A 27924-nucleotide genomic window follows, 5' to 3' on the forward strand; every position below is an offset into this window, starting at 1 on the left:
ATTAATTGATCACATACATACCTTGTTTAAAGCGGGCTCAAGTGCAATAATTTTACAATTGGATTTGAGCAGTGCTTTTGACTTGGTTGACCATGACATTTTATTATCATGTTTGAATTTAATTGGAATCTCGGGAAAGGTATGGAATTGGTTCCAAGGTTTTCTAAAAAATAGGTCATATCAGGTTGTTAGTGCTGGTCAGTTTTCCACCTAGTGGGTAAACGAAAGTGGGGTTCCTCAGGGATCACCACTTTCGCCAACTCTCTTTAATATTTATTTAGCTCCATTGGGTCATTTTCTTTATAGTTTACATGTAAAATTTTTCATTTATGCAGATGATATTTCAATACCAATTCCTTTAACTGCATTTACACCAGAAATTTTAAATCAGATTTCTTTCATTCTTACAAAAGTGGAATTTTGGACTTCTAGTTTCAGATTGAAATTGAACCCAGATAAATTAAAGTTTTTTCTGGCTAGCCCTAACGATAAGCTTACGGAAACGATGCTTACGGTAAACGGTCAAACTTATCCAATAGTTCCTACTTTAAAAATATTAGGAGTTACTTTGGATTGTACTTTATCATTTAAGGCTCATACAGTTTATTGGTCAAAAGATGTTTTATCACTCTTTGGAAGTTGCGTACCATTAGAAAATATTTTGATTTTATATCATTTAAAATACTGGTTCAATCATCAATTCTTTCAATGCTGGATTACTGTAATGTTGTTTATGTGGGTGCTCATAAAAAAACAACTAGTAGACTAAGATTAATTCAAAACACAGCAATTCGTTTGATTTTTAATCTAAAAAAACATGATCATATCAGCTCATATTATCAAAGGCTCCACTGGTTGCCGTTTGAGGCTAGATTGTTGTTTAAATTTGGATGTATTTGCTACAAAGTCTTATTTGGGTTGGCCCCATCTTATCTTGTTGCTCATTTTAGATTTTTTATATGTAAAAAAAATATACATAGAACTGGCTGGTTTTATTTTCCTTCAACGAAAGCGTGCCGTTTTAAGAAATTTTTAGATAGGACTCTGGCTTTTCAAGCAGGAGTAATGAATACATGCTTGAATGCTCTTATTACTCCAGCCCTCACTTATCAGCAATTTCGGAAAGATTTTAAGACCTATCTATTTAAACAGTACAACATTTAATAGATATCAATATCAATTTGATAAATGGAATTTTATTATTTTTATGGAATAAGGTTTACAGAGGCTTATCTATTTTAGTATAAATAATCTGTATTGTGCATACTTTGTTTGAATGAGTTAGGGTCGTACTTTATCAGTTAGTATCTTTTATTGAATTGTGTTATTTCCTTTTATAAGACACTGTTATCTGGCTCTGTATTTTAAATGCTTTGTAATTTATTGTGTAAACCGCCAAGAACTGATGGTGTGGCAGTATACAAAAATAAACTATTATTATTATTATTACAAATGATTTTTTTATTTCTTGATCTGTCACAACCTATCCCCTTAATACTTTCATGTAAATGCTAAATGAAAACTTGCACACCCACCCCAGTATATCTACTATTCTGATATTATGGATAAAACCAAGTTTTTAGTGCAGACTGAACCTTTGTTTCTAGTGCTGCTTTTGCTGTGATTTCCAGACACAAATCATGAAATATTCCTCATTACTGTCTTACTCTGGATTGTATTTCAGATATAAATATAACTGAGACCGGACTTGAGGGGGTTCTCTTTGGAATGCTGGATCGAGAGACTGATCGGAAACTCTGTTCAGACATTCATGATACCTTGGGACATATGCTTTCATCTCTGGCAGTAGAAAAACTATCTCACTGGTTGCGGTTGTGTAAGGATGTCTTAGCAGCTTCAAATGGTATCCATAACTAAATATTTTTTTAATTGTAAAAGTTGGGGAGTTCATGTCTTCCATTTGAGATTACCCACAAGTTTCACCAAATCACTTTAACTAAGTTTACGTAGGAGTCTGTTTGCTTAAGGGAAGAACGCAACTTGGATAGATTTAAGAGCAAACTAAAAAGCTTTCTTTTTAAGGACACATTTGATAACTAGTAAGCTCGACTAATGGCATTATTTCAAGTAAGATCATGGGTGATGTGGGCGAAAAAACTTGTGTTTGATGAATTTGTTGAGTCGATCTGCCTTCTCTTTCATTCTCCTTTTGTGCTTCTGTTTGCTTGGTTTCCAGGTTTTGGGAAGCCAAGTGAAAAAGCTGTTTCCATATGATCTAGTGGTCTTATCCACCCACCTAATAAGGTCTAATTTGCAGGTTATAAGATGTTCAAAAATCCAAGGTGTGGGACTCCTTGTGATTGGCACCATTTTTCAGTGAGCCATAAAAGTCCTTTTTACATAAAATGTTGAGATTGAAATTGAGACATCCAGATGTTTAAATAACTCAACTCTATCAGTGTGTTATAAAGGCTGTATCAAATTTATTTATTTATTCATTTCTTTAGCCTGTTCTCCCATAAGAGCCCAGAATGGGTTACAGATTATACACATAATATAGGGTACAGATTTACACATATAATATAGGTCAGACAATACAATTTGAACAAATGAGCACAAATTTTGTACATCAATAGGACAATTTACATGCACAGCAGGACAATTTATCAAATTTGCTTGGACTTACTACAGCAACAAGATAGCTATAATGATTACTCTTAGGCGATCAGAGAGGCCTCTCTGGTCAGCTTAGATAGGGAGTCTAGTCAGTATTGGTTTGGGTAGGAGTTATCTTTCTGGTCGCTGTTGACTAAAAGGATGGGTTTTCATCACTTTCCTGAAGTTTAATATGCCTGCCAGTGATCTGATGATTGGTGGGATTTCGTTCCATAATCTGGGCAGGAAGTGAGAGTAGGTACGTTTATGGGGATTTTCTAATTGAAGGGTTCATGCTGACAGAATAGAAAGTCTTTTTTCTCCTTGTGATCTAAGAGTCCGGTTAGATGCAGAGCTTTTTGTAAAATACATATAAGAATGTGCAGGAGTGTACATATATTTGCTTGCATATGGACTGGTAGTAGCTATCAAGTTCCATGAAACTGGCAGGCTCCATAATTGTACCTTTCACATATAAGTGGCACCACTATATCATGTAGCTGGCCCATTTTACAAACCCTAGATACTCGAATATAAGTGCCACCGTGTAAGAAATGAAGCCAAAATTTTGTTTTTTTTTCATTTTGGAAGCTCTGTCAAAAATAGTAACATAACAAAGTACATAGTAAATGACGGCAGATAAAGACCCGAATGGACCATCCAGTCTGCCTAACTGTACATGCTCTATAAATTAATAATTTAATTTAAATGGTCCTTTTCTGTAATAAACCTGATGAGGAATTTTTTTTTCACCACTGATAAGCTACATAAAGGGTGATAACATCTAATAATGCTGACAAGTTAAAAAAAACATGGGGAAGGATTTTCAGCCAATCCTGTCTTACACTAAATGCCTGTGTCAGCACTTAACATAGTATACATATGCAGTGCTGCTATTCATATAGGTAACACTGCTGATGGTATGGTCACCATGCTGGCACTATTCACTTAGGGCCTGATTTTCTAAAAGTGCGTCCCGATTTTAGGCAGCTGTAGGCATCCTACAGCTATCTAATCAGCCAATCGGGATGCACATTTTTTTTTAAAAAATGCTCCCCAGGCAGGCCGCCTATATTGAAGCCGAGGCCCGCAAGACACCTAGGCCCTGATTCTGTATAGGACGCCCGGGAGAGGCGTCCTATTCAGAATCGGCCTAAACTAAACCCCGATTCTGTAACCGGCGCCAATGTTACAGACGCGGTTAGAGAATCGGATTAGATTAGACACGGCCCACTACACTTATCGCGGCAAGGGATCTCTCTGCCGCTATAAGTATAGCGGGCCGTGGCCCCCTGACCGATCGCTGGCAGGAGGGTGCCCAAACCCTCCTGCCCGAAGACGCACCCCCCTCCCCGACACTACCGACCGCCCCCCCCCCCGACAATATCGATCGCTGGCAGGAGGGTGCCCAATCCCTCCTGCCCGAAGACGCACCCTCCCGACACTACCGACCGCCGCCCCCCCGACATTACCGATCTCCCCCCCGACAATATCAGTCGCTGGCAGGAGGGTGCCCAATCCCTCCTGCCTGAAGACGCACCCCCCCGGCGCTAACAACCCCCACTCCACCAAACCTGTTCTTACAGATGGGTCTTGCACGTCGATCAAGCAGGCACGCCTCGTTGAAATGAGGCGGCCCGCCCCTTCCTGGCCCATCCCGCCGAAGCCTAAGGCCTGATTGGCCCAGGCTCTAGAAGCCTGGACCAATCAGGCCTTAGGCATAGCGGGTCCGCCCATCCCTACTAAGTCTAAGGTCTGATTGGCCAATCAGGCCTTAGATTAAGTGGGGATGGGCGGACCCGCTATGCCTAAGGCCTGATTGGTCCAGGCTTCTAGAGCCTGGGCCAATCAGGCCTTAGGCTTCCGCGGGTTGGGCCGGGAAGGGGCGGGCCCGCCTCATTTCGACGAGGCGTGCCTGCTTGCTCAACGTGCAAGACCCATCTGTAAGAACAGGTTTGGTGGAGTGGGGGTTGTTAGCGCCGGGGGGGGGGGTGCGTCTTCAGGCAGGAGGGATTGGGCACCCTCCTGCCAGCGACCGATATTGTCGGGGGGGGGGGGGAGATCGGTAATGTCGGGGGGGGGGGGGCGGTCGGTAGTGTCGGGGGTGGGGCGGTCGGTAGTGTCGGGAGGGTGCGTCTTCGGGCAGGAGGGATTGGGCACCCTCCTCCCAGCGATCGGACAGGCCGCAGCCCGCTATACTTATAGCGGCAGAGAGATCCCTTGCCGAGATAAGTATAGCGGCCGCGTCTACTTACAATGTAGACCAGCATTTTGCTGGCCTACATTTTAAGCTTCTCATCTACTAGGGAGATGCGTAGGGCCGCCTAGGTTCAGCCTAAGGCCCTTAGACGAGCTTAGGCATCTTGCAGGTCTCCCTAGGCTCCCAGAGGCGCCTTCAGGCCTGCCTGGGGAGCATTTTTTTTTTTTAAAACGTGCATCCCGATTAGCTGATTAGACAGCTGTAGGACGCCTACAGCTGTCTAAAATCGGGATGCACTTTGGAGAATCAGGGCCTTAGTGTAGGCATAAATACATAAATCAGCTTTTGCTAGATGGATTCATTTTCATAGAATGAACTCCCAGCCACTACAAGAAAAAGCCCATATTGCAGAAGAGGTTAAATTATGTGTGCCTTCTTTTGACTAGTTTGGAGATCAAAAGAAGGGAGATAAAAATAGTCTCCCCATCTGACCTATTGACCAGACATATATAGAAGCTGGCTCTTCAGGGTCTGATTTGACAATTTATTGTGTTAAGGATGCTCAAAACTAAATAGATCTCTGAATATAATAATAAGCAGTAGGTATTAATTACATGCTTATGTTGTAACTATGATTGTAGATATGAGCACAGCAGGCCCTGTAGGAAGCAGCAAGGATGAAGAGTCTGAGAAGAAGGATGAGATGGATGATGACACCATCTTTACAACGCATGGAGATGATGATAAGACAAAGCCTTCTGTGGCTCCTCGCTGGGCCACACGTGTGTTTGCTGCTGATTGTTTGTGCCGTGTTATCATGCTATGTGAGAATACGCACAAGGCCCATTTTGATCTAGCAGTAGCCCGTTCAGCAAAGATGAAAAATCCCAAAAGTAATGAGTTATGCTATTTTGTGTTTTTGTACTTCATTTATTTATTTTACAAACAAAAATGGTGCTATTATGATGTACCGTGTATATTCAAATATAAACCAAGTTCTGGTGCAAAAGGCACATGACTCTTGACCAGTGGATTATTCACTTTTACCCGCAAGTTTAACAGAAGGCATCATCTACATTTTTCAGCTCCATCTACTTGTCTCACTGGGCAGTGCCTTATCTCCTTAGTTTCTCCTACAAGCAAGTTAAGAAGGTGTCTTTTCATCTGCTCTGCATTTCTTGTTTTGGGGTTTTTATCTGAATTTTTGAGGCTTTCTGGTTCTGCAGAGGTTCCTAGGATTCCTGGGACAGCTACTCTTGGGAGAAAATACAGGCTCTATTCAGAGGTTTGTATCTGGGGAAGCAACCCTGTACAGGGCACCTACCTAGCTGGCCTGTACTAATACTTAAGGCAGCTCGGGGTACATTCCCCTGGGAGCTAATCTGGTCCTTGATTTATCAGGTGCTTGAGTGCTGGCTGGGTGGCAACGTGTCAGTCCAGAGGGCTTTAGCGGGTTTCCCTATCTCAAAAAAACCTTTTCTACAGCTCTCCTGGCCCATTTTTTGGTGCTAAAACGCTACTACCTTCGGCCATCTTAGATTTCTCAGTTTTATTTTAAAAGCCTCTATCTGCCTCAAAACACCTCAATTTTGCTTAAAATCATTTAATATGGACTTCTCAGGCTGTTTTACCTCTGTTTCATGCCAGATTTGCTCTGGATGGCCAGTTGAAGAGCATCCATGTATAAGGGGCGCATGAGGAGCATTGAGAGTATTGGGCTTAGACCCCTGTGGTCCCTCCAAGGTCTTGGAGTCGCAGGAAGCTTGTTTGTTGGGTCATAAATCCCTCATAGAGCCCTCAAATAGCTACTCAGCATTTTCGGCAAAATGCAAATGCACAGATGCCCATAAGGAGATCCTCAGGAGATTTGAATCAGGGCTTTGTTTCTACACTGGTACCTTGGATTACGAGCATAATCCGTTCCAGGAGCATGCTCGTTATCCAAAATGCTCTTTTATCAAAGCGAGTTTCCCCCTAGGAAATAATGGAAACTCTCTTTGATACGTTTCCACCCCCCGAGGCCAGCGGCGCTGCTCTATCCTCCCCCCCCCCCCCGAGAACTGGCATTCCTCCCCCGAAGGCCCCCCTGTGATCCGGCACCCTCCCCCTCCCGCGATTCGGCACCCCCCGCGATTCGGCATCCCCCGCCGCGATTGGGCACCCCCCGCCGCTTCTTACTGTCAACTGGGCACCGGCATGTCGTGTGCGTTGGTGCCGGTGCCCCAACATCGGCCTCCTCTTCTTGCTGGGCCTTGAGCATCTGCGCATGCTCAAGGCCTGCAAGTTCATGTTCTCTCCGAGGTCTCCGGCCCCATCTAGAGCATGTCTATATGTTTCCAGGTTTGAACAACAGTTTCTATACCCTTCACATTATTGGGCACACATGCACATATGGAAAAGATACATAGATGATGTTTTCACAGTGTGGGTTGGATCTTCTACCCAAATTGATGAGTTTTTCACATGGCTTAACACCTGTGATTCAAATTTACAATTCACTATGCACACTGATTTAAACCAAGTCCCTTTTTTAGATATTAACATCACACTTGTTCAGGGACATTTTATCACCAGTATTAATCAGAAACCAACAGATAGGAATAATCTTTTACAGTATACCAGTTTTCATCCCCAACATCTCAGGAACAATATTCCTATCGGCCAGTTTTTACGTTTGCGCAGGCTATGCTCCACCACTCAGGAATATATACAACAAGCCACACATATGCAAGCTCGGTTCATAGAGAAGGGATATCCATCTACTGTGATTCGTAAAGCCTATAAAAAGGCACTCTATGCAAATAGGGCACTGTTGTTAAATCCTTCTAAGTCCCAAGACCCACCACCTATGGTATGTGTTCTTTCATACTCTATCCCTTTGGCTTGTGTTAAAAAAGCATACAAAAGAGCTCTTTATAATAATAGAGACCTTCTCTTAGATTATAAGACACCAGAAAGAGAAGATGAAAAATTGGTATGTGTCTTTAGGCATTCACGACAAGCTCAACAGTTCGCTAAAATTGTAAAAAAACATTGGAACTGCTTGTCGGTTCATTCATGCTTCCAGAATATTCAAATTACGACAGCTTTCTCTAGGAACAGGAACCTACAGGAGTTGATATGCCCCACTAGTAAAGGGGCTATTTTTCATGTGAATGATGAGCTGGGCCAGGAAGATCTACCTGGGCATTGGAAATGTGGGCATTGCTCAGTCTGTGAAAATATGAAAGAGGGTCATAACTTTATTAATCCATATGATAAAAAGGAATATGTGTTAACAGCAATGACATCATGTGATACGAGTGGTATTATTTATGCAATTAGTTGCCCCTGTAATCTATTGTATATAGGACAGACCACCAGACAATTTAGAACTAGGATTATCGAACACAGATCATGCTTTACCCGGGGTAAAATGGAAGCACCAATGGTGCAGCATTGCCTGGACGCTAACCATACGTTTGCAGAAATGCGCTGCTGGGTGGTAGAAAAGCTACACCCTTCAAGCAAGGGAGGTGATTTCAAACTGTACCTAAGAAGAAAAGAACAAAAATGGGTATTTAGATTGAAGACCTATATTCCTTATGGTTTAAACATCAGAGTTGAATGGCGCGCGTTTTTTTGAGAATCAACCCGGAAGTTACTGGGATTGGCTATTTGTTTGAGTCTGTGTTCGTGATTGGATGTATGTAACTATTTATAAACCCAGTGGGACGCCGAGCCGCCATATTTGCTAAAAGGAAATCATTGAAGCAGAGGCTCGGTCGTTTGAAAGTGAGTAGTGGTTTGTTTGTATGAGTTATATGGCAGCAAGTTATGCGCTTTTTTACAAATGGTATCGTTTGTTTTGCAGATAAATCCCCTGATGCAGCCGTAGGGCGAAACAGGGCCTGTTGGGATGTATTTGATATAAAAAAACTGATACTGTTCGGTAGCGGTAGTTGGACACCGCTAAAACTGCAGCTGCAGTGATTTTGAGCCTTCAGAAGGCAACCAGATAAGTGCTCTTTCTGTTTACTAAATTCAGTTAAATAAAATTTAAAAATATATAAAAAAATAAGAAGATTGGTAAAATGTTGTAACGGTAATTAAAATCTGAGAACCATCGAAGACTGTTATCTGAGACGTCCTTTTACCTATGTCAATGTTATTACTGGCATAGTGGACTTACAGGCTTTTCCTGTAAAAATAATGTAGGCTTTATCGTAACCTATGTCAATGTTATTACTGGCATAGTAGATTTACAGGCTTTTCCTGTAAAAATATAGAAGGTCTCACCGTTTCCATATTTTGAATGAATTATTGCTCTTATAATGCGAATGAGTGTAGCACTGGTCTTCTGAAAGCATATGTATATGAATATTATTAGTGTGGCTATACTATTTTGGATGTTGTCACAGTCACAAGAGGGGGTGATGTTGCTAAAATCCTGTGGAGGAAGGAACAGAAGTGGATTTATAACCCGAACACATTGCACCCCTTTGGCCTTAATAATGAGATAGAGTGGCTGGCATTCCTGTAAACTCTTTGCAATACATAATGTCATTACCTTTGCACTACCATCAGTCATTACCTTGGTTTCCATCCCCACTACATTTTTGCAGTTTAAAGTAGTGGAGGGACATCGTTTTTCTTTTGCCCAAGGATATATTTTACAGCGTCATGACGTCATCACGTTTTTTTGACGTCTTGATGCTGTCTGCAGTTCGGAGTATAAAACACGCCAAGAAAATCGCTCCATTCTGGCGATATGTAAGCTCTCATGGAGTCTTTTGAGATTTGTGCACCTTGTTCTTAGTAAATGCCTTGCATAGTGTTTCAATTGCATGTCTGTACATTACAGTGGTACATTACAGTGGTTTACTCACACTAGACTTGTTTATTTGTTTGCCTTAGAACTACTTGCTGCATGTCACGAAAACAAGCCTTTCCAATATGAGTTTCATCCAGGAACCTGTTTAAAGATTACACAATTGGGTCCCCTGAAGCAGGGATCAAAACAGGGCCACTTTGGGACCCCCTCAATCCTGCTTACAAGCTAAGTGCCTTTTCTACAACTGCTGCCATATGTGCAGTGACACTAGCAAGATTTTCAGAGTCAGCAAGTCATTTGGACAATTTTTTGTAGCCTTTTGAAACTAATTTTATATACACCTTTGGAGGTTGTGATCAAAATGCTTTTATAAAATATCAATGACTGGAAGGTAAACTCTTTCCAAGGGAGGTTTCACAGCCTTCCCTTCAGAGTTTCAAATCTCTGAGTTTTTTTATAAATAATTTTTGATCACCCTTCACAGGCTAATTACCAACATAGGCCAGTTCGTTTTTGTATTTATCATAGCTCTTTCTGGCCTTAAGTATATTTACCTTATATCCCTGAACATATTTCAGCAAACTCCTATGGCTTGGCACTACCTGCAGTTATTGGAATCGATGGTAGCTTGGGTGAAAGCTCATCTACTGTCTCTACAGAATGCTTTATTATTCCGCTGGTTTCCACAAATGGACTTGGTCCGGATGCCATTGACTTAGAAGATGGCAGCTTGTCAAAAGTTTGCGCTGGAGGCTTCAGGCAGAGATGCTGTCCAAAGGTTTACCTCTCCTCATTTCTGCTTGGGTGATGCTGATGACAGTTGCCAGTCTTTATGGCTGGGGAGGTTATTGCAAGGGTCAACTGTTTCAGAGCCAATAGTTGCCCTCTCAGAGAAAATGGCCCATGAGCAGATTGAAACTGAGATCCAATTGTCTAGCGCTGCAGTCTTTCGAAAAGACCCTGAAAGGCAAAGCAGTCAGGGCTTTCACGGACAATGTCATAGCGGTGGCATGCATCAACAGACAGGGAAGCATCTAGAATGCTCCATTGAAACCTAAGGCCCAGTTGTTATTTTGCTGGGCAGAAGACCACCTATAAGCCATAACAGCTTGTCATATAGCGGGATTGAACAATGTGCAAGCCAATTATCTCATTCACCAGGCCTTGGATTTAGAGGATTGGTCTTTGTCCCAGAGAGAGTATTCAACATCATTGTAAAGTGCTGGCGGAGGCTGACATTCAATCTGATGGTGTCAGCAGATAAGAAAGCCTCTTTGCACTTAAGCCTGAGATTCGAGTCAGAAAACACCGGCATGGATGCTTTAATGCAATCTTTGCCAATAGAGGAACTGTTGTACATGTTTATCCTGTGGCCATTGATATACCAGGTCATTCAAAGAATAGCGACCCATCACAGGTTGGTGATTCTCATAGCCCGGATTGGCCACGTTGTCCATGATACATAGATCTAGTTCAGCTACAACAGGACAAGTGTCTCAGACTGCCACATCTTCTAACGCTGCTTTCACATGGACCAGTTGCCCTGTTGAATCTGAAATACTTTTATGCATGGTTCTTGAGCTTGCAACCTTAGTTAGGAAAGGATATTTGGAGCTGATTATAACTGCCCTCCTACAGTCTAAGAAGCCAGTGAGGGTCGTGGTTTATGCTATGGCTTGGAAGACTTTTCAGTGATGGTGTGCTGAATAGAAGGTGGAGCCTTTTAAGGCCCCAATATCAATGGTCCTGTCGTTTCTTCAGGATGGTTTCAAAAAAGGCCTGGTGATTGGTTTTCTCAAGGTGCAGGTGTCAAGCCTCTCATGCTTTAGGGCTCAAGTGGAGAAAGTGTCCTTGGCTTCCCATCCTAATATAACTAGATTTCTGAAGGGAGCGTTGCAGTTGCATTCTCCTATATGTCAACCATTTGCAACATGGAATCTTAACATTGTTTTATGGGCCCTCCGTAAAGCCCTGTACGAACCCTTACAGAAGGCATCTCTGATAACTACCAGTAAAACCATCTTGATGGTAAGAGCCATCACTTCGGCAACAAGGGTTTCAGAGCTCCAGGCTCTGTCATGCAGAGAGCCTTTCCTCAGATTTACAGGGTTGGCATGTCTCTCTGCATGGTGCTTTCTTTTCTACCAAAAGTGGTCTCAGCATGCCATGTAAATAAGGAAGTCTGACTAATTGCATTCCATTCCACAGGTTTGAAGAAAAAGGACAAAGTTTTGGCGGTGCTGAATGCGAGGAGAGTAGTTTTCCATTACCTTGAGGTAACAAATGATTTTCATCTCTCAAATTGTCTTTTTGTGCTAACTAGCCCTAGATGACTGGGAAAGGCAGCCTCTAAGGCTTCTATTTCCAAATGGATTTGCTTGGCTATTTCATCTGCATACATTGGATGTAGTAAACAGCCACCAATCTCTTTAAAGGTGCATGCCACCAGAAGTGTAACTTCTTCATGGGCAGAGTTCTAGGCAATTCCATCCAAGGAGATTTGTAAGGCAGTTATTTGATCCACTCTCCATACTTTTACAAAGTTTTACAGAGTGGATGTGGCAGCACAAATGACACCGCTTTTGAATCCTCAGTGTTTGCAGCAGGCTCATCTGCTCTAAACTCAGGGGACTGCTTTAAGACTGGTCAAGACTCATGTACCTTTTACACCAGAATGGAAAATTAGGTTCTTACCTCAATTATCTTCTTTCTGGTAGAAAGTCACATGAGTCTTGACAGCCCACCCTGTCAGATTTCAATTTAGCCTGCTTCTTGTCTCAGACATATATGTGTGTTTCCAGATGCTTTTTGAGTAGCCAAGAGAGTATAAACATACTTAATTTTCTTCTGTCGTGCTAGAGCTGCATAAATGTTAGTACTGATTGTACTCAAGTAGGTGGCTTGTTCATTTCCACCTTGTTTATACTAAGCTTTAATTAATTTGTTCTTTTGTTGCAGAGCAGAAAAAGACTTAACTTGGTCAGGGAGTTCCCCATGCCCTCCTTGTTATTTCTCCTCTTTAGAGGTTATCAACTGCTTTGGTACGAATTGAGGAGATAGGGCACTGCCCAGTGAGACAAGGAGGCAGAGCTCAAAAATGTAGATGATGCCTTCTGCAAAACTTGCAGGTAAAGGTGAATAACCCACTGGTCTAGACTTGTGTGGCTTTCTACTAGAAAGATTATCGAGATAAGAACCTAATCTTCCCGTAACATTTTTCCCTCAAAAAAATAGAGGGAAAAAAGTTGACTCAAATATAAACCGAACTTGCGGCAGTCTCGCGAGGTTACTGTGGGACTCGCGTCAGCCATTTTGAGTAGTGAGACTACATGGGGCAGGAGCAAAGGAGGATTGCTCTTGCCCTGGCTCACTAGTAGACCAGCAGGACTTAAGGTAGGCCCGGGGAGAGGCCTGCGATGGAACTGAATATAGACAGAGACCCCCATTTATGGGCCTTTTTTTTTACCTTAAAATCTAGGTTTATATTCGAGTATATTGAAAATTGCTTAGCCTAATTTCCTATAATTTACCTGGGCATATGAGACAGAAATGATTTGGTAAAGATGGACAGTAACCTCAAAGCAGTTACATTTTAATGATACATTTCTTAACATTTTATTTCTAAAATGCTATTGTCAAAATATCTGTCTTGCACTAAATCTGGGTATTAGTATATATCTATTCTTAGGGAGCACAGTCAGTACTACATTGTGGGTAGTTATTCAAGTGGTGGAAGTAAGTGTTTTTTAAGTTTCTACCAGCATTTTCCCAGATATTCAGTGACAGGCCATGTCCAGGTAATGGCATTGAATATTCAGGTGTATGTGTCTATCTCATGTGTGTTTAATTGTGATATTCAGCACTTGACCACCTAAGTGACATCGCCTAAAGATAGAACTGTGTTTTATGTGGTCAATTTGACCACTTAGGTGGTTACGTACTCAATATTGGCACTTAACTGCTTATGTACCAACTCCACCCTGGACCACCCACAAAATAGTCAGCTTTCAGTTTAGCAGTCAGTATTGATATTCAGCAGCACTAGCTGATTCAGTACTCCTTAATGTTAACAGATAGCGCTGCATAACTGATTTAATTGTTCAGCCAAATCACTTCAAATATTGATCCATAGACTGTTAACAACTTTGGGAGACAGTCTTTAAAAGTCACTATGCCAGATTCTATAAACAGCACCTAAGCGTATCTAAATTGTAGCAATTGTCAATCAGCCGCTAAGTGCCACTTATATAATCCCGCCTAGCAGCGCTTAGGCATGCTTCAGCATCACTAAGCATCCTAGAAGTAGGCACCAGTATATTAGGCCAGGCTTTACTTGACCTGATTTAATGACGCCTAAGTGAAGCATAAGTCAACCACGTCTATTCTCCACCCCTAACCATGCCTACTTTTCAGATAGGCGGTCAATTATCATGCCAATTTAAAAAACGATAAACGTAAATTCTGAAATTAGAGGCATTCTATACAAAATCGGGCCCTTTGTGCTGCATTTTTTTTGTGTGTGTGTTTTTATTTAGAAAATAAACAATACAGAAAACATAACATTCATGAACACAGCCCAATCAGAAAAAACAAGTGATAAGACAGTCTACCATGTGATTCTTTGCGTAGACCATAAGGACTCAGAAAACATACCTATACCTCCCACCTCCCCCTCCCAATTGTGCTGCATTTATAGGTCTTAAGTTTTGCCTGAATGTTTACCTAATTGTAGAAGCTTAACATTTAGGTTAGTCAAATTTTTCTGCATCTAGAACCTAACTTAAAAGCCTAAAGTTAAGTGAATATCAGTGCTAGGGGCTGAACCTCTTTTCTCCTATTGCTAATTCTGCCCTATAGATGTCTACTTTTAGATTCCAAAATGGAAACACTTAGCCCTAGTCAATTATCGAAAGCACCATTTAGCTGCTTAACTCCATAAGTTAAATTCCTAAATCATTTGCAAATTAACCTTGTAATAGAAAATTAAAAAAGAAGTTGTTATGAAAGTTCTATGATTCTGTGTAATAGTTAGATGCTATGAGGCTCATAATAATTTTTTTAAAAGTCCAAAAACCGGCCTAAGTCAGCACTTGGACGATCAAAAAGACAGGTCGTTCAAATACCGATAATCAAAACTAGTTTTAGACGTATCTAAAACCTGCTTAAGCCTTTTCACTGCCTCTGTGCGCCCAGAGCAAAAAGGGGTGTTTTTGGAGGAATGGATAGGGCAGGGGGTGGTTGGGATGTGGACCGACCTATACTTAGTCATCTGTCAGCCATAATCAAAAAGTTTTACAGGTTGACAGATGGAATTTATACATTTTGACTTACATGAAGTCAAAACAGGTATAAGTTCCAGATCAGGCCGCTGAGCTGATCGTGTCGGCCCAGGCAACCCATCCCCCCCGCACCCATTACAATCGCACATCTCTCCTGCCGGAACCCGCGCAATCTTCACTGGCAGGAGAGATGCCCAGTCTCTCCTGCCGGACACCCCCCCCCCCAACCCACATGATTTTCACTAGCAGGTGAGATGCCCAGTCCCTCCTACCGGACACCCCCAACCCCTCTGCTGGACCGCCCAGCCCCCCTCGGACACCCTCCACCCCCACTCAGATTCCCCTCTAACTTTTTTTGATGGCCCGCCAAGACGGATTTTCCTTCCAGCTGGCAGGTCCGCCTCCATCTGAATGGTGGGCTTACCCCTTCCCGGAGCACTGTGGGATGCACCGGGGAGAGGCCTAGGGACTGATTGGCCCAGGCACCTCAGGCCCCGCCCATTGGAGGGCCTTAGGCAGCTGGGCCAACTTAAGATTCCAGTCATGCCCTCCTATGGGCATGACTTTAGGCGCCTGAGCCAATCAGGCCCTAAGTCCCTCCCAGGTGCATCCCACAGTGGTCTGGGAAGGGACAGGCCCACCATTCAAAAGAAAGAAAGAGCATTTCTTCTTCCAGTGAAGATTGCGGGGGAGGGGGAGGGAGTCTGGCAGGAGAGACTGGACATCTCTCCTAATGGTGAAGAGTACATGGGTTTGGTGGAGGGTTGTCCAACAGGAGAGACTGGGCATCTCTTCTGCCGGTGAAGATCGCGCGGGTTTGGGGGGGAAGTGTCTGGCAGGAGACATTGGGCATCTCTCCTGCCGATGAAGATCATACGGGTTCGGGGTGGGGAGTGTCTGGCAGGAGACATTGGGCATCTCTCCTGCCGATGAAGATCACGCGGGTTCGGGGTGGGGGGTGTCTGGCAGGAGATATTGGGCGTCTCTCCTGCCAGTGAAGATTGCCCGGGGGGGAGGGTCCGGCAAGAAAGACTGGGCATCTCTCCTGCTGGTGAAGATCATGGTTTTGGGGGGGGTTCCAGCAGGAGAGATTGGGCATCTCTGCTGCGATTGTTGGGGGGGGGGGGGGGTTGATTCCACAATTCTCTAACCGGTGTTGTTTTTGACAGTTGCCGATTACAGAATTGTGCTTTTAGGCGAAGGACTAGCACCTTCTTCGCCTAAACTAGGCAGCTTACAGATGTTGGTGAACAGAATTTTTAATAAAGACTTATAAGAGGGATTGCATAAAAATAATATCCAATACAGTATTAAAGAACTTTGTTCTCATAAGCCATAATCTTTCAGCCTACTTCTTTCTTGCTGTTTGTTCAGGTGACTTTCTAGTACTCCATCTCTCTGATCTGATTCGTATGGCATTCATGGCTGCAACTGATCATAGTAACCAGCTGCGTATGGCAGGTCTTCAAGCTCTTGAGGACATCATCAAGAAATTTGCATTGGTTGCAGAGCCAGAATTTCCAGGTCATGTGATACTGGAGCAGTACCAGGCAAATGTAAGGTTGTTTATGCTTCGTAGAAATAAGAACATAAGAACATAAGAAATGCCTCTACTGGGTCAGACCTGAGGTCCATCGTGCCCAGCAGTCCGCTCACGCGGTGGCCCAACAGGTATAGGACCTGTGCAGTAATCCTCTATCTATACCCCTCTATTCCCTTTTCCAGGAGAAAGTTGTCCAATTCCCTCTTGAACCCCAGTACCGTACTCTGCCCTATCACGCCCTCTGGAAGCGCATTCCAGGTGTCCACCACACGCTGGGTAAAGAAGAACTTCCTAGCATTCATTCTGAATCTGTCTCCTTTCAACTTTTCTGAATGCCCTCTTGTTCTTTTATTTTTTGAAAGTGTGAAGAATCTGTCCCTCTCTACTCTCTCTATGCCCTTCATGATCTTGTAAGTCTCTATCATATCCCCTCTAAGTCTTCTCTTCTCCAGGGTAAAAAGTCCCAGTTTTTCCAATCTCTCAGCGTATGAAAGGTTTTCCATCCCTTTTATCAGACGTGTCGCTCTCCTCTGAACCCTTTCGAGTATCGCCATATCCTTCCTAAGGTACGGCGACCAATATTGGACGCAGTACTCCAGATGCGGACGCACCATCGCTCGATACAATGGCAAGATAACTTCTTTCGTTCTGGTTGTAATACCCTTTTTGATGATGCCTAGCATTCTATTTGCCTTCTTAGCAGCCGCTGCGCACTGTGCCGACGGCTTCATTGTCAAGTCCACTATCACCCCCAGGTCCCTTTCTTGAGTACTCTCATTTAAAAACATCCCTCCCATCGTATAGTTGTACCTCGGGTTTCTGTTTCCCACATGTAATACTTTACATTTCTCGACATTGAACTTCATCTGCCATCTCGTTGCCCATTCCTCTAGTTTGTTCAAGTCCCTTTGCAGTTTTTCACAGTCTTCTTTAGTCCGAGCTCTACTAAATAGTTTAGTGTCATCTGCAAATTTTATTATCTCACACTTTGTCCCTGTTTCTAGATCATTTATGAATACATTAAATAGCAGCGGCCCTAGTACTGAGCCCTGTGGGACCCCACTCGTGACCTTTTTCCAGTCCGAGTAGTGGCCCTTCACTCCCACCCTCTGTCTCCTACCCGCCAACCAGCTTCTGATCCATTTATGTACATCTCCTTCCACCCCATGGTTCTTCAGTTTCCGGAGTAGGCGTTCATGGGGCACCTTGTCAAAGGCTTTTTGGAAATCAAGATATATGATGTCTATGGGGTCTCCGTTGTCCATCCGTTTGTTAATTCCTTCGAAGAAGTGCAATAAGTTAGTTAGGCATGATCTTCCCTTGCAGAACCCGTGTTGGCTGGTCATCAGCAATTCGTTTTTTTCAAAATGTTCATCAATTTTTTCTTTTATCAGTGTTTCTGCCATTTTCCCCGGTACCGAGGTCAGACTCACCGGTCTGTAATTTCCTGGGTCACCTTTTGATCCCTTTTTAAAGATGGGCGTAACATTGGCTATCTTCCAGTCCTCCGGGATCACGCCTGTTTTCAGGGATAGATTGCAAATTTGCTGCAGTAGTTCTGCTATCTCCTCTTTTAATTCCTTCAGAACCCTTGGATGGATTCCGTCCGGACCCGGGGATTTGTCTGTTTTTAATTTATCTATCTGCCTGTGTACATCTTCAAGGCTCACTTCCATGGTTGTTAATTTTTCTGCCTGATTTCCATTGAAGAATTGTTCAGGTTCCGGAATGTTGGATGTGTCTTCGTTTGTAAATACAGATGAAAAGAACGCGTTAAGTCTTTCTGCCACTTCTTTCTCCTCCTTCACCACTCCCTTCTTGTCACCATCGTCCAGCGGTCCCACATCCTCCCTAGCCGGTTGCTTCCCTTTAACATATCTAAAGAACGGTTTGAAATTTTTTGCTTCCCTGGCTAGCCTCTCTTCATACTCTCTTTTGGCTTTTCGAACCACTCGGTGACATTCTTTTTGATACTTCCTGTTCTCATTCCAGTTCCCCTCAATTTTGTCCTTTTTCCATTTCCTGAATGAATTTTTCTTATTGCCTATCGCTTCCTTCACTGTTTTGGTTATCCACGCCGCGTCCTTTATTCGACTCTTTTTGCACCCCTTTCTGAATCTGGGGATATATAGATTTTGCGCCTCGCTCACCGTGTTCTTGAGAAAAGACCATGCAAGTTCTACCTTTTGCCATTTTTTTGAAGTGTTCCTAAGTTTCTTCCTTACCATTTCCCTCATTGCTTCGTAGTTTCCTTTCCTGAAGTTTAAAGTTGTCGCTATGGTTCTCTTTCCTTTCGGTATTCCTACCTCAACCTTGAACTTGATCACATTATGATCGCTGTTTCCCAACGGTCCCACTACCTCTACTTCTTTAGCAGGTCCCCTTAGCCCATTTAGGATTAGATCCAGAGTGGCATTTCCTCTCGTCGGTTCTCTGACAAGCTGCTCCATGAAACAATCTTGTATAACCTCTAAGAATTTTGTCTCCCTAGTGCAATTTGAGCTTCCAAGACTCCAGTCTATTCCGGGGTAGTTGAAGTCTCCCATAATAACCGCGTTACCGCTTTTGGATTCTCGCTTCATCTCGGCTTCCAATTCTTCATCAATATCTCCTGATTGCCCGGGCGGACGATAGTATAAGCCCATCTTTATTTCAAGCCCTTTCCTTCCAGGTATTTTAACCCATAGCGATTCTAGCTTGTTGGTCGTTTCTGCTGTGTCCATTTTTGTCGATTGTATGCTTTCTTTTATGTAAAGGGCTATTCCACCTCCTTTTTGTCCTGACCTGTCCTGGCGATAGAGCTTGTACCCCGGCAGTGCTGTATCCCATTTGTTTTCTTCCTTCCACCATGTTTCAGAGACTCCAATGACATCTATGTCCTCTGCATTGGTCATGGCTTCTAATTCCCCCATTTTGTTTCTTAGGCTCCTTGCATTTGTATATATGCACTTTAGATCCTTGTATATCCTTGTCTTTATTTCCTTTCCCTGTGTTTCGTTTTTTAGTTTCTTCCCTGTTGTTACAATCCTTATAACCTCCTCTTCTGGGTTTGTCAACTCCTGTGATTTGTCCATTGTTTCTTCCCAGCCTTTTTTCCCCTCGGTATCTTCACGGGATACCGTCTTCCGAATCATCGACGCTTGGTCAACTGTCGGCTTTCCCCTTCTTCTTAGTTTAAAGCCTGTTCTATTCCTCTCTTGACGTTGTTCGCTAGAAGTCTTGATCCCGCCGCGCTCAGATGTAGTCCATCTCTCCTGTAGAGCTTGCTCTTGCCCCAGAACGTTGTCCAGTTCCTCACGAAGTGGAATCCTTTTTCTTCACACCATTTCCTCATCCACGCATTGATTGATTGTAGTTCCTCCTGTCTTTTCACATCTGCCCTCGGTACCGGTAGGATCTCTGAGAACGCTATCTTCTGAGTCCTCATCTTCAGCTTCATTCCCAGAGTCTTGAACTGTTCTATCAGCGTGCTTCTCCTGTAGTCTTTCCTGCTGACATCGTTCGTCCCGATGTGGATCATTACTGTGGTCTCCTCCGTCTCTGCTCCTTCCAGGATCCTTCCAATTTTGTCCACGATGTCCTTGGTTCTTGCTCCTGGAAGGCAGGTCACCAGTCGATCCTCTCTCCCTCCTGCTATGTGGCTGTCCACATGTCTCAGGATCGAGTCACCCACTAGGATCACTGACTTTCCCTTCTTTAGGTTTCTTTTCGGTCTCAAATCAATGTCTTCAGGGTGCTTCACTGCTTCCTCACCTGGGCATCGACTAGCCCTGTTCTCCCTATCATGTGGTGTTCCTCTGAAGGTGTCTTCTATGAGGTCATCTGCTTGTTCTACCTTCCATGCTGGTGTTGGTGTAACTTCATCTGCATTCTGAAGTTCGTTCTCTTGCACCCGTCTCCTGTAGGCTTCCTCAATGAAGTCCTCGAGCTCCCTGACTTCTTCCTCTATGTGTCTCTCTCTCATGAAGATCTCAGCTGTCCTGTTTGGGTCCTCTGTGATGTGAAGTCCTTCCAGTTCCTGTATCTTGTCCTTCAGTTGCTTGACTTCTTTCTTCAAGCTTTCCAGCTCCTGACACCGACCGCATACATACGACTGTCTCCCCGAGGGGAGGTAGTCATACATATGACAGACAGTGCAGAACACTGGAAAGCTCATCTTCTGGATTCCCTCTGCTTCCATTGGTGTCTGTCCTTTTGGAAGTGCTCTTTTTACTTTACTGGTTCTTTCTGCTTGTGTGAGTGTATGTATTGTTCTGTGTCTGGTTGCTACTTCTTTATGCCCTTGTTTTATGATTCGCTCTGTATCTACTCCTAGTTGTATCGCGTTTGACTAATAAAGAGTTAGTTTGGTGTTCTGTGTTAGCTGATGTTCTTACTTTAAGTTAGGATTTTACTTGTGTCTTGCTGATGTTACGTATGTAAGTGCCCTCTGTCTGTTTAGTTTACTCTGTTTTTGCTAATATGTTCTTATTGGATATTTAGTTTTGTTTATTGCTAGCTTCCTTACCCTTTTTGCAACTTCCTGGCCCCTTTTATGGGCGAGTTCGGCTTCGGAGAGCTGCTGATGTCAGGGGTGTGGGCGGAGTTATCTCTCGCCTCTACCCCTCTCTGTGTCCTGCCTGCCTCTCTTCCTTCTAATCTTCTTCGCTCACCACGTGCTCCTGTCTGCCCAGCCGCCTCCCGACTCTCTCCGGCTGCCTCTGAAGCTACTCTCCGCTCCTCCGCGCCGTTGGCTCCTCCCCTTTTATGGGCGAGTTCGGCTTCGGAGAGCTGCTGATGTCAGGGGTGTGGGCGGAGTTATCTCTCGCCTCTACCCCTCTCTGTGTCCTGCCTGCCTCTCTTCCTTCTAATCTTCTTCGCTCACCACGTGCTCCTGTCTGCCCAGCCGCCTCCCGACTCTCTCCGGCTGCCTCTGAAGCTCATGTCAATGCTTTACTTCTGCCAGCATTGACATGAGATATTCTTCTATGAGATTCCTCTTCCAGGTTGGACAGCCGATATGACACGATATGTTTTTGGTGATGGCCCCCCAACTCTGGAATACTTTGCCCCAATATATAAGAGAGGAAAAGGATCTTAGCCATTTTAAAAATAATTTAAAAACTTTATTTTTTAAAGACGCTTTTAACCTTTAAATTATACTTAAATGATAAAGTACTAATGTTTTTTTCCATGACTCTTTTTCTACTTTAAAGCATTGAATTGTAACTGTATCCCTCCTTCCCTTGTGTATCAATCAGTTCGTAAGTTTGTTGGTCCAACCCATTACTGTTAAAGTTTAAATAGTATGTCTAAATGTATATTTATTTTATTCTCTTGTAACTCGCTTAGCAAATTTGAATAAGCGATTCATCAAATCTAAATAAACTTGAAACATTGATTCATACAGCAAATATTTAATATAAATTAGAATACTAGGTAAAAACTAGAATCCGACTTTAACAATTATTTATTTAGCCAAAACTGGAATTACTGTTTCTTTACAGTGTTTTTTCTCTCCTTGTGGCTTCCTGAATATGCAGTTACCTGGTGGTCAATTTCTATGTAAATTACTATTTACTTACATGAATGTCTTTAAAAAAACAACTGCCCTTCCAGTTTTTGCAATCGTAAGGCATTCTAGAGGCAATTCTTTGTTTGATGAAATTACATTGGCTGCCTATAAAGGAACAGATGCAGTTCAAATTTATGGTTTGGTCATTCTTTTATGAAAACAAAAACCACTATATCTAGAGGAAAAATTACACTGGTATGAGGGGCATTCAATAATTTATCTACCTGAGTATGAAAGAAAGTAGCAAGTGTGTTGAAACAAGTCTATGCATGTTGTGATGTGTGTCAAGGTTACTCATGCACAGTTGCAGCTCAGTGCAAGTCTAACATTCCAAGAAACAGGATGTCAGGAGAGTCCTCATTCAAATCAAGTAAGAAACATAGAAACATGACGGCAGATAAAAGCCAAATGGCCCATATAGTCTGCCCATCCACAGTAACCATTATCTCTTTCTTTCTCTGAGAGATCCCACGTACCTAATAGAAACATAGAAACATGATGGCAGATAAAGGCCAAATGGCCTATCTAGTCTGTCCATCTACAGAAACTGCTAGATTTGAAGCACCGTTCAGTGATAAAATTTCTCACAAAAGAAGAGACAAAGCCAAACGAAATCCATGAACGGATGACTGCAGTTTATGGTGAGTCTCTGCCCTGTCACCCTACAAAGTAAAATTTTGGAGCAAATAGTTTAAGTGGGGTGGAGAGTCCATTGAAGATGGCCCTCATACTGGATGGCATGTAGAAACAACTTCCACAGAAATGTGCAGAAAGTAGAGGATTTAATTTTGTCAGACAGATGAATTAAGGTTTCCTGAATATCTGAAGAAATGGGCATCTCGGCAGGTACAGTTTGGAAAATAATTCATGAAAAGTTGGGCATGTCCAAGGTTAGGGCAAGATGGGTTCCAAGAATGCTGCCAGGAGAACTTGGAGATGCTCCGTGAAGACCAAGTGAATTTTTTTCATCATCTGGTGACTGCAGATGAGACTTGGGTCTATCACAGAGATCCTGAGTCCAAATTGGAGTCAATGCAGTGGAAGCACAAGTCATTCACCACCCAAAAAATTTCAAGACAGAAAAATCTGCAGGCAAAGTCATGGCAATTGTCTTCTGGGATGATGAAGGACTTTTGTTTCTGGAGTTCATGCCACACAAGACAACCATAACTGGGGAGAGTTATGCCAACACAATAGTCGCTTTGCGGGAGTCGATCAAGGAGAAAAGATGAAGAAAACTCACAGCAGGCATGCTGCTGCTTCACAACAATGTAGGTTTTAGCAGCTGAACCATCTACCCAAAAGGCTTGATTTGGTTCCCTTGGATTATTTCCTGTTATGAGTTTTAAAGAAATCTCTCAATGGACAGTGGTTTTCAAGTGCTGATGACGTCAAGGAAGCTGTGACGTACTGGTTTGAAGGTCAAGCAGAAAAATTCTTTTCAAAGAGGTTAAAGTCATTAAGATGAAGTGTATGGAGGTATCAGAGGACTTTATTGAAAAACAAAACATTTTTTTGAAAACTCTTTTCTTTCCTTCTATGGTAGATAAATTATTGAATGCCCCTCGTACTTGTCAGTTGGACTATTGTGTTTAAGCCAAGGTTGCTTTAGTAGTCTCTCTTTATAAAGATGATCAGGAAGGTCAGTTGGCAAGACCCAACCTTTTTTTTTGTTTGTTTGTTTAGTCTGCCTGTGGAGATTTAATGTGAATTAAATTCTCTCATCTTTACAAAAAAAAGTTAAGTAGAAAGCTTTCCTTTGTGTGGAGACTATTTGGGGATTTGGGGTTCCCCTGTTAGGGGTGAAATCTATGCTTTTTATGTATTTTGTTTAAATGACTCAAATGTTATGTTTTAAATGGCTTGTTTTAAATGTGTTTTCTCATGTTTTGCATATTGTAAACTGCCTTGAATATGTACCAAAAAATCATTACATAAAATTTTGTGAATAAGTGCACACTATTGTGCCTTCACTGATCAAAAACCTAGTCTTATGATTGTTTTTCCTAATACAAATGTATATTTCATGTGACTTTTTAACCCTATGTTTCTAATAGTGCCAGTTTTGCCACACATTCTCTCATATACAGTGGTGCCTCACACAACGAACTTAATTGGTTCCAGGAGCAAGTTTGTTATGTGAAACGTTCGTTATGTGAAACGCGTTTTCCCATAGGAATACATGTAAAAAAAAATAATTCGTTCTGCAGCATAAAATATGCTAAGATGACATAAAAAAGATAAATTTTTTGTTATTATTTTTATTTAGATACATCTAAAAACATACATCTCCCTGTCCTTTTACTTCCACTATCTTCCTATCCCATCTCTATTCCCTTTTGTCCCTCTCCCCATGATCAATCATCTCACCACCTCTCTCTGCCCTCACCCTCAGGGTTCAAGATTGCTTCCACTCTTTTTCCTGTTGTTCTCTCTGCCTGTCACCCTATGATTTAGCATCCCTTCTGCCCTTGTCCAATATTTCCCCTTCTCTCCCTCCCTCTCATCCCCTGCTCCAACATGTGCTTTCAGCGGCCTTCTCCCCCCTTAAGCGTCTTTTCTTCTCCACTCCACCTTTCCTCCCTCCCTGCCTCCACCTTTGTGGCGCTTTTGCACCCGACCGACAACAGAACAAGCCCGGTCGGACAAATCTCCCTGTCCTGTAGCCGCGAATCTAAATTACCTTCTTACAGCAGCTGGATTATTGAAGCTGCTGTAAGAGGTAATTTAGATTCGCGGCTACAGGGCAGGGAGGTTTGTCGGCCGGGCCTGTTGTCGGTCGATCGGGGGACCTGACCAGCTGTGCACATTCTTCGGGGCGGACCGCCCCCTCCCCCCTCTTTCGTTCGCCATTGCCTTCTTCCTACCTGCCCTGCCGCAGCCGCACACAGCCGAACGGAAGTCTTCCTGATGTCAGCGCTGACGTCGGAGGAAGGGAGGGCTTTGCTTAAGCCCTCCCTCCGACGTCAGCGCTGACATCGGGAAGATTTCCGTTCGGCTGTGTGCTGCGACAGGGCAGGTAAGGAGAAGGAGACTACCCTCGCGGCTCGACCAACCCCGCTGCGATCCAACCCCGCAGGAACCCCGGACTTCGTTGTGTGAAACGAAGTCCGTTGTACGAATCAAGACATAAAGTTCGTTGTGCGCAGCGTTCGCTGTGCGAGGCACCACTGTATATAGTTTTAATAGCATTTTCTAGTACAAAGTGGAGAATGACATGGGAACGGGGACAAATTTGTCCCCATGTTATTCTCTAGTGCAAAGGGCATATGAGTCCTGATGATAGGTAATATTCCCATACTCATGAGTTGTGTTGCAGAAGGATGAAATTTACATTCTTCATCTCTACCTTTTTCTCAAATGACTGTAGAGCCCCCTTCAGTTGATCCTTCTGCAAGTGAGTTGAGAAGGTATTATTCTGATCTGCTCTGATAACCCTTTATTATTTTTTGAGGGTTTTATCTGAGTTCAAGGCTTTTTCAGTGCTTGAGAGGTTCTCAGTAACCCTGTGACAGCTCTGCGTGGAAGAAGATGCAGACTTTGGTAAACCGTTTAGGTACCAGTTTGATAAACGATATATCAAAGAATAAAGAAACTTGGAAACTGCATTTGAATTTGTGAAGCTCAAGGTCCATTCCCCTCAAAACTAGCTTCCTTTTCACAGCTGCTGCACATTACGCGGACGGCTTCATTGACTTGTCGATCAGAACTCCCAAGTCTCTTTCCTGGGAGGTCTCTCCAAGTACCGCCCCAGATATCCTGTATTTGTGCATGAGATTTTTGTTACCAACATGCATCACTTTACACTTATCCACATTTAACCTCATTTGCCATGTCAATGCCCATTTCTCAAGCTTGATTGTCACATTGCAGATCTTCGTAATCCCCCTTTGTCTTCACCACTCTGAATAACTTTGTATCGTCCGCAAATTTAATCACCTCATTCGTCGTATCAATGTCCAGATCGTTTATAAAGATGTTGACGAGCACGGGTCCAAGCACCGAGCCCTGCGGCACCCCACGCTTTTCCAGTCTGAGTATTGTCCATTTACCCCCATTCTCTGTTTCCTATGCTCCAGCCAGTTTTTCATCCACTTGAGTATTTCTCCCTCGATTCCATGGCCAATTTTCCGACGTGGTTGTTCATGTGGAACCTTGTCGAACGCCTTCTGAAAATCCAGATATACAATGTTGACCGGGTTGCCCTTGTCTATCTGCCTGTTTACTTTCTCGAAGAAGTGCAGCAAGTTTGTCAAACAAGATCTGCCTTTGCTGAAACTGTGCTGGCTGGTCCTCATCAGACTGTGTCTGTCATGATGATCAATGATGCAGTCCTTTATCAGCACCTCTACCATCTTTCCCGGTACTGAGGTCAGACTCACCGGTCTGTAGTTTCCCGGATCTCCCCGCGAACCTTTCTTGAAGATCAGCATAACATTCGCCACCTTCCAGTCTTCCAGAATCTTTCCCGATTTGATCAACAGATTGGCTATTAGTCTACCACTCTTCCCATACTCTGACATGTCTCTCCTCTCCTTCCTTCCTTCTCCACCCCAACCTACCCTACCCTTTGATCTGGCATCTCTGTCTCCTTCCTTTCCATATCTCCTTCCTCCCCATACACTAGCATCTCCTCTCCATCCCTCCCCTCTCCCAGTGGTTTGGCATCTCTCTCTCCTTACCCTTCACTTCCCTTTTCTTTTCATCCCTGCCCCTACCCCATGGTTTGGCATCCCTGTCTCCTTCCAAGCCTTCCTCCTTCCTCGTTTCCCCTCTGCTTCCCTTTCCTTCCTGCCCTCCTCCATGGGCTGGTATCTTTCTCCTCACTATTCCCTTTGCTTTTCTATCCCTGCCCCTACCCCATGGTCTGGCATATCTGTCTCCTTCCCTTCCATCTCTCTCCTCTCCCTTCCTTCCCTTCCCTGGTGGTCTTTCCTTCCTCCCAATTTGATTTCTTTCTTCTTTATCCCTCCCCTCCCTCCAATCGGGTGAAACATTTCTCTATCTCTCTCTCTCTCTGCCGCTTGTAATCTTCAGGCCGTTGGCAGTGTTAATGTGCTGAACATGCTGCCTTTGGTGGCACCAGAAGCTTACCCTCTGCTTCAACTTCCTGTCTCCACAAGGCAGCATGTTCAGTTCATTAACGCTGCTGGCAGCCCAAAGCTTGCAGGCTGCAGCATGGAGAGACCAAACTCTGGACTGAAGTACCCCTGATGAACTGCACCTGGGTTGGACTGCCCCTTCCCCCCCTTGGTATGCCACTATAGTAGTAGCAGTGCGTCTGTAGTCACGTGAGGTCCCAAAAATATTGGGGGTGCTTGGGCATCCACCACACACATAGTGCTGGTGCCTATGAAAGGAAGGACTTCGGCAGAGGGAAAGCCCATGCGGGCCTGTTGGTGGTGAGGAGAGGTAAGAAAGAACTTCTGTGCCACTGCTGATGAATCTGTGAGTCCTTTATTATTTTTTTAAATAAATTGATTCACCCGAAGTGAATTGGTGAATCGATTCAAATTGGGAATCGAGCAGCTCTAGTCAGGGCTTTACCCTGGGTTTTGTCAGTTTAATGTGGAAAACCTACTTAAATTTTGGGGAATCTCCTGCATTGGCTGAGGGAACAATGGTGGCTGTGCAGCGGACTGGTCCACTCCAAGTGCGCTCTCTCAAGCAGAGGTTCCTGAGCAGGAGCCAGAGGACCAGTCAGCTAAAGACTCGAGAGACTGGAGGTCAGATTCTAAGCCTTTGCTGTCCTGGAGTAAATCATCCCTCCTGGATGATTCGGGGTCTCGGACAGAGACTGGAGGTCAGGAGACAGTAGTTCCAGTTTGATTAGGGGGAGGACATGACAGTACATCACATGATTAAGGTGATTGCGTTGCTAGAGCTTATCCCTGAGTTGCTGCGGAAGCTATACCTGGA

The 27924-nt window shown here is 43.5% G+C and overlaps 1 protein-coding gene across 7 annotated transcripts in view; it reads left to right on the forward strand.

The window, feature by feature from the left end:
- HEATR5B (HEAT repeat containing 5B) overlaps positions 1–27924 on the forward strand; it is a 297408-nt gene that overhangs the window by 180340 nt on the left and 89144 nt on the right. For all 7 annotated transcript variants that reach the window (XM_033938914.1, XM_033938913.1, XM_033938919.1 and 4 more), the window contains 3 exons: positions 1685–1864; positions 5458–5709; positions 16283–16464. In XM_033938914.1, the coding sequence (XP_033794805.1) occupies positions 1685–1864; positions 5458–5709; positions 16283–16464 (614 nt within the window). The remainder of the gene's footprint in view (positions 1–1684; positions 1865–5457; positions 5710–16282; positions 16465–27924) is intronic.

Source organism: Geotrypetes seraphini, chromosome 3 (genome assembly GCF_902459505.1).
Source record: "Geotrypetes seraphini chromosome 3, aGeoSer1.1, whole genome shotgun sequence".
NCBI lineage: Eukaryota > Metazoa > Chordata > Amphibia > Gymnophiona > Dermophiidae > Geotrypetes > Geotrypetes seraphini.